This window comes from Oncorhynchus kisutch, linkage group LG16, assembly GCF_002021735.2.
Source record: "Oncorhynchus kisutch isolate 150728-3 linkage group LG16, Okis_V2, whole genome shotgun sequence".
Classification (NCBI taxonomy): Eukaryota; Metazoa; Chordata; class Actinopteri; order Salmoniformes; family Salmonidae; genus Oncorhynchus; species Oncorhynchus kisutch.
Genome location: NC_034189.2, coordinates 11,894,556 through 11,902,055, shown reverse-complemented (window position 1 = coordinate 11,902,055; position 7,500 = coordinate 11,894,556). Strand labels below are relative to the sequence as shown.

Below are 7,500 nucleotides of genomic sequence, written 5' to 3'. Positions count from 1 at the left end.
TGACAGGGAAGGTGTCTGGCTAGCTAATGGAGGCTGACAGGGGAGGTGTCTGGCTAGCTAATGGAGGCTGACAGGGGAGGTGTCTGACCGTTATGAGCACAGACTTCCTCCCTGTGACAGTTATGAGCACAGACTTCCTCCCTGTGACAGTTATGAGCATGGACTTCCTACCTGTGACAGTTATGAGTACAGACTTCCTCCCTGTCACAGTTATGAGCATGGACTTCCTCCCTGTGACAGTTATGAGCATGGACGTCCTCCCTGTGACAGTTATGAGCACGGACTTCCTCCCTGTGACAGTTATGAGCATGGACTTCCTCCCTGTGACAGTTATGAGCATGGACTTCCTCCCTGTGACAGTTATGAGAATGGACTTCCTCCCTGTGACAGTTATGAGCATGGACTTCCTCCCTGTGACAGTTATGAGCATGGACTTCCTCCCTGTGACAGTTATGAGCATGGACTTCCTCCCTGTGACAGTTATGAGCATGGACTTCCTCCCTGTGACAGTTATGAGCATGGACTTCCTCCCTGTGACAGTTATGAGCATGGACTTCCTCCCTGGGACAGTTATGAGAATGGACTTCCTCCCTGTGACAGTTATGAGCATGGACTTCTCCCTGTGACAGTTATGAGAATGGACTTCCTCCCTGTGACAGTTATGAGCATGGACTTCCTCCCTGTGAAAGTTATGAGAATGGACTTCTCCCTGTGACAGTTATGAGAATGGACTTCCTCCCTGTGACAGTTATGAGCATGGACTTCCTCCCTGTGAAAGTTATGAGAATGGACTTCCTCCCTGTGACAGTTATGAGCATGGACTTCCTCCCTGTGACAGTTATGAGAATGGACTTCCTCCCTGTGACAGTTATGAGAATAGACTTCCTCCCTGTGACAGTTATGAGAATGGACTTCCTCCCTGTGACAGTTATGAGAATGGACTTCCTCCCTGTGACAGTTATGAGCATGGACTTCCTCCCTGTGACAGTTATGAGCATGTACTTCCTCCCTGTGACAGTTATGAGCATGGACTTCCTCCCTGTGACAGTTATGAGCATGGACTTCCTCCCTGTGACAGTTATGAGCATGGACTTCCTCCCTGTGACAGTTATGAGAATGGACTTCCTCCCTGTGACAGTTATGAGCATGGACTTCCTCCCTGTGACAGTTATGAGCATGGACTTCCTCCCTGTGAGGGTTATGAGCATGGACTTCCTCCCTGGGACAGTTATGAGCATGGACTTCCTCCCTGTGACAGTTATGAGAATGGACTTCCTCCCTGTGACAGTTATGAGAATGGACTTCCTCCCTGTGACAGTTATGAGAATGGACTTCCTCCCTGTGACAGTTATGAGAATGGACTTCCTCCCTGTGACAGTTATGAGCATGGACTTCCTCCCTGTGACAGTTATGAGCATGGACTTCCTCCCTGTGACAGTTATGAGAATGGACTTCCTCCCTGTGACAGTTTTGAGAATGGACTTCCTCCCTGTGACAGTTATGAGAATGGACTTCCTCCCTGTGACAGTTATGAGAATGGACTTCCTCCTGTGACAGTTATGAGAATGGACTTCCTCCCTGTGACAGTTATGAGAATGGACTTCCTCCCTGTGACAGTTATGAGCATGTCCCAGTTTAAATTAAATACAATTAAATAGAAATGGCAGAACTAATTGTGACTAATTGAGGCAGCCATGTTTTTATATTTATTTATAGAGCATCGTCATGCTGCTATAGAGCTGTCTAAAAGAGGCATTGACTGATCTGTCTTCTATTTACAGATTCTATAGGGAATGAGTTGTATTACCATAATATTATAATTTATTGCAACAATCTATTCACAGATTATGCAGTTCAACTGAGTATGAGATATAGTACCATAAAGTTACCAACACATAGTTCCAGTAAAGTCAGTGAAAACGGTTTCTATAATGAGTCTTGATACGACAGCGTTGTCCAGTGACTGTTAGTTTTCTATAATGAGTCTTGATACTACAGCGTTGTCCAGTGACTGTTAGTTTTCTATAATGAGTCTTGATACTACAGCGTTGTCCAGTGACTGTTAGTTTTCTATTCCAGGATTCAGTAAGGAATGAGTTTATATTATACCATGGAATTAGCATTTATTGGAACAAATTAGGTGAAAATCTGTCCATGACTGGACACATGCTGTTACCGTAGCACTTTTCAATGCTGGATGCTGTATGGTTGTACACAAGAGGTTGTTCAATTGTAGACAATCTATTCACTCCGTTCCGGTTATTATTTTGAGCCGTTCTCCCCTCGGCAGCCTCCTGTGTTTGTATAGCAGCTGTGTTTCAGAAACTATGTGTTACTGAGGGGCCCAGGAGGAGCGTGAAGTTGCCCCTATACGCTGATCCTGATTCAGTTTAGCATTTCCCCCACTAATGGTTACGGTCAGGATTGGGGGATGGGAAGCTGATCCTAGATCTGTACCCATGGGAAATGTCACCCCAGAGAGAGGGGCCATATCCCTTTGATCCCAGAGTTTGGGAAAAGAGAGAAAAAGGAGGGACGAAAAGGATGAAAGAGGGAGAAATAAAGAGGGAGAATAGAGGGAGAAAGAGGGAGAGAGGGAGGATTAACAAAGAGGGTAAAAGTGGTAGAAAAAGAGGTAGAAGAGGAAGAGAGAGGGATGAGAGGGATGAAAGAGGGATGAAAGGGGTAGAGCAGGGGATGAAAGGGGGAGGGAGGGTGATGAAAGAGGGAGAGAGGGGGGTGGAAGAGGGAGAGAGAGGGATGAAAGGGGTAGAGAGGGGGATGAAAGGGGTAGAGAGGGGGATGAAAGAGGGATGAAAAGGCGATGAAAGAGGGAGAGAGAGGGATGAAAGAGGGACAAAAGAGGGATGAAAGGGGTAGATAGAGGGATGAAAGAGGGATGAAAAAGGTAGAGACAGGGATGAAAGCGGGAGAGAGAGGGATGAAAGAGGGATGAAAGAGGGAGAGAGAGGGAGAGAGGGGAAAGAGGGGGAAAAAAGAGGGGAAAGCGGTTTAAAAAACTCTTCCTATAAGTGATGTGGACTAACGACATGATATTACTTAAAACATACAGATGTAGGCTCTTAATTTGAGCTAGTTTACTACAGCATAAAAATCATCCCTCAGCAACAGAATATTTAAATTATTATGTGTATTAAAAGTAATGTAGGGGATGATACATTTTTTGTTAGGGAAAATCACATCTGACATCTTAAAGTGGAAATTACAAACTTAAGAAGCCATTTTAAACCTGAAAATGCACAAAAAAGTTATCAGCAACAAAAGAGTGATCAAATTAAGACCCTACATCTGTACTGCAGATAATTCTCACATTGCTGTTTTCCGGTCCAACATATGGCAAACATATACAATGAATCTACTGTGAGCTTATCAAGGCTGAATCCCAAATGATTCACAATGACAAAAGTATCCATGGGAACAAATTGAAAAAAACATGGATGTGCTGGGAAAAAATTGTGTTGACAAAGAACTTGATTGTGTTATGAAACCAACCAGCCACTAACCCAAAGTGAATAAACTGAAGTTCCCCCTAGATCAAATAAAGTTACTATGTTCTATTCTCCATTCCTAACCATTGTGCCCAAAAAGTTACACTTTCCAATACAATATTTTTTGTTGTTGTAAATATACAGGAGTCCTTTCTACTCTTTTACTTCAGGTAATAAAAATAAATAAATAAAAACTCACAATAAATCAAGGAAAGAGACATAACTTTGGAATGTTATTCCACTGACCGGTAAACGTGCCCACGACAGTGTCCAGACAGTTGACTGATTAGAGAGAGGTCAGGGGTTAAAGGTCAAGAGGTTAACATTCTGAAAATAGACGTGGATGGAGAAGCACTGAGACTGTTCAGGGTGACGCCTCTTATGTAACCCTGGTGACAAGAGAGAGGAATGTAACACCCTACCACCCCCTTCTACTCTTGTTACTCCTACTCTTCTTCCTATTCCTACTTTTGAATTAGATTTGACAAGATTAGATTTGATTTGACCAGATTAGACTTGACCAGATTAGATTTGACCAGATTAGACTTGACCAGATTAGATTTGTGACCGTTGGGTTGTTGGTCGTCGTCCCCCCCTGACCAAGGCCCTTCTACAACCGATTGCTTCTCTCTGAGATGTATTGAAGTAACATAGGCTGTAGCTCAGGCCCTGATACAAGGATATGCATATTCTCGGTACCATTTGAAAGGAAACACTTTGAAGTTGTGGAAATGTGAATTAAATGTAGGAGAATGTAACACATAGATCTGGTAGAAGAAAATACAAAGAAATAAACAACTGTTTTATTTATTTTTTAAATGTTGCTATCTTTGAAATGCAACAGAAAGGTCCCACATCTAGCCATCACTCTGGTTGTAATTCCCATGGGTGTCCACAAGATGGTATGTGTAAAGTTTCAGATGGATAACTTTGAAGTATGAGCAAACTACATGACATTTAGTGTGAAGTCACCCAGGTACATTTGGGCAAATCGTGAAGGAGACATTTACATTAACATGACATTTTCTGCAAGAATATCGTCACATTTGTATACTTGGACTTTCATTTAGCTTTTCCAGTATTAGTAGCCATATTGTAAATTCAAACATTTGCAAAACAACCAGTTTTCATAACTTCCTAATGCTCCATATTCTTATAATTTTTGTCCAAAAGGAAAAGGCTTGCTGTCGCACAAGGTTAGCAGCTACATTTTGCGACAGATACGGGGATTCCGGAAACTCCCATAAAGCCCAGCTCATTGGCTATCTAGCTAGCTTTGTTTGACCACGATTGGTGCTTATTTGACAAAGTTACAATCGATCATGTGAAGACCGCCCGCGTCATTGGCGTGCCATGAAGGCGTCGTTCTCTGACCAAATTTGGTGTCCAATATGATATACCACATCCCTAATGATATAGTGAAGTCTGGTTACGTTCTAGGATCTCTGAGGAATAAATACGAATGTGATTTGACTGGTTGAAACAACGTTTAGGGTGAGATTTTCACAGATGCCTTTCTTTGCAAATTGAACGAGTGGAAATACAAAATCAATTGTGCGTGCTATATGGACCTTTTTGGGATATGAAAAATTATTTTATCTAACAAAATGACACTTCATGTTATCTCTTTCTAGTATGGCCATAGAGTCTACTCCTCCTCTCTAGTATGGCCATAGAGTCTACACCTCCTCTCTAGTATGGCCATAGAGTCTACTCCTCCTCTCTAGTATGGCCATAGAGTCTATACCTCCTCTCTAGTATGGCCATAGAGTCTACTCCTCCTCTCTAGTATGGCCATAGAGTCTATACCTCCTCTCTAGTATGGCCATAGAGTCTACTCCTCCTCTCTAGTATGGCCATAGAGTCTACTCCGCCCTCTCTAGTATGGCCATAGAGTCTACACCTCCTCTCTAGCATGGCCATAGAGTCTACTCCTCCTCTCTAGTATGGCCATAGAGTCTACTCCTCCTCTCTAGTATGGCCATAGAGTCTACACCTCCTCTCTAGTATGGCCATAGTGTCTACTCCTCCTCTCTAGTATGGCCATAGAGTCTACTCCTACTCTCTAGTATGGCCATAGAGTCTACACCTCCTCTCCAACATGGCCATAGAGTCTACTCCTCCTCTCTAGTATGGCCATAGAGTCTACACCTCCTCTCTAGTATGGCCATAGAGTCTACTCCTCCTCTCTAGTATGGCCATAGAGTCTACTCCTCCTCTCTAGTATGGCCATAGAGTCTACACCTCCTCTCTAGTATGGCCATAGAGTCTACTCCTCCTCTCTAGTATGGCCATAGAGTCTACTCCTCCTCTCTAGTATGGCCATAGAGTCTACACCTCCTCTCTAGTATGGCCATAGAGTCTACACCTCCTCTCTAGTATGGCCATATAGTCTATTCCTCCTCTCTAGTATGGCCATAGAGTCTACTCCTCCTCTCTAACATGGCCATAGAGTCTACTCCTCCTCTCTAGCATGGCCATAGAGTCTACTCCTACTCTCTAACATGCCATAGAGTCTACTCCTCCTCTCTAACATGGCCATAGAGTCTACTCCTCCTCTCTAGCATGGCCATAGAGTCTACTCCTACTCTCTAACATGGCCATAGAGTCTACTCCTCCTCTCTAGTATGGCCATAGAGTCTACTCCTCCTCTCTAACATGGCCATAGAGTCTACTCCTCCTCTCTAGCATGGTCATAGAGTCTACTCCTACTCTCTAACATGGCCATAGAGTCTACAACCTCCTCTCTAGTATGGCCATAGAGTCTACTCCTACTCTCTAACATGGCCATAGAGTCTACTCCTCCTCTCTAGTATGGCCATAGAGTCTACTCCTCCTCTCTAGTATGGCCATAGAGTCTACTCCTCCTCTCTAGTATGGCCATAGAGTCTACACCTCCTCTCTAGCATGGTCATAGAGTCTACTCCTACTCTCTAACATGGCCATAGAGTCTACTCCTCCTCTCTAGTATGGCCATAGAGTCTACTCCTCCTCTCTAGTATGGCCATAGAGTCTACTCCTCCTCTCTAGTATGGCCATAGGGTCTACTCCTCCTCTCTAACATGGCCATAGAGTCTACTCCTACTCTCTAACATGGCCATAGAGTCTACACCTCCTCTCTAGCATGGTCATAGAGTCTACTCCTACTCTCTAACATGGCCATAGAGTCTACTCCTCCTCTCTAGTATGGCCATAGAGTCTACTCCTCCTCTCTAGTATGGCCATAGAGTCTACTCCTCCTCTCTAGTATGGCCATAGGGTCTACTCCTCCTCTCTAACATGGCCATAGAGTCTACTCCTACTCTCTAACATGGCCATAGAGTCTACTCCTCCTCTCTAGTATGGCCATAGGGTCTACTCCTACTCTCTAGTATGGCCATAGAGTCTACTTCCCCTTTATAATGTTGACATATACTGTAGTATTTATTCCTCACTTGTAAAGCTCTCGGGACTTCCATCTCATATTCCATAACATATTTCTGTCTTTTAGCATGGCCATATATGAACTATTACCCCTTCCTCTGTACTTCTAGGGACGCTGATTATGAGGATGAGGTCCTTCTCCTCCAGATTCAAACCCCAATTGAGCAATGAAGAGCTTTATTATCTGGAGATCGACCAGCCTCATATCTCTGTCCTTCCTTTCTGGCATGGCCACAGAGTCCCAGACCTATCAGTTCTGTACCTCTGGGGATGCTGATGTTGAAGTCCAGGTCCCTCTTCTCCAGATGGTAGCAGGCCACATCCTGCAGCCGGGCTCTCTCCAGCTCAGACAGGCTCTGGATGGGTACTGGCTGCAAACGGACACTCTGTCCCAACATGGTCGCCCACGTATGGTCACCCTGGAGGCGAGAGAAAAAGAAAAAGATACTTTTAGATGTGTAAAATATATATATATAAAACCTTTGTTCATGCAAGAGAGAGAGAGAGAGAGAGAGAGAGAGAGAGAGAGAGAGAGAGAGAGAGAGAGAGAGAGAGAGAGAGAGAGAGA

General features: G+C 44.1%; 1 protein-coding gene across 3 annotated transcripts in view; it reads right to left on the bottom strand.

The window, feature by feature from the left end:
- Positions 1–7,500, bottom strand: part of LOC109906818 (rho GTPase-activating protein 6) — a 135,580-nt gene that overhangs the window by 44,399 nt on the left and 83,681 nt on the right. For all 3 annotated transcript variants that reach the window (XM_031791796.1, XM_031791797.1, XM_031791798.1), the window contains exon 2: positions 7,195–7,351. In XM_031791796.1, coding sequence (XP_031647656.1) covers positions 7,195–7,351 — 157 coding nt within the window. The remainder of the gene's footprint in view (positions 1–7,194; positions 7,352–7,500) is intronic.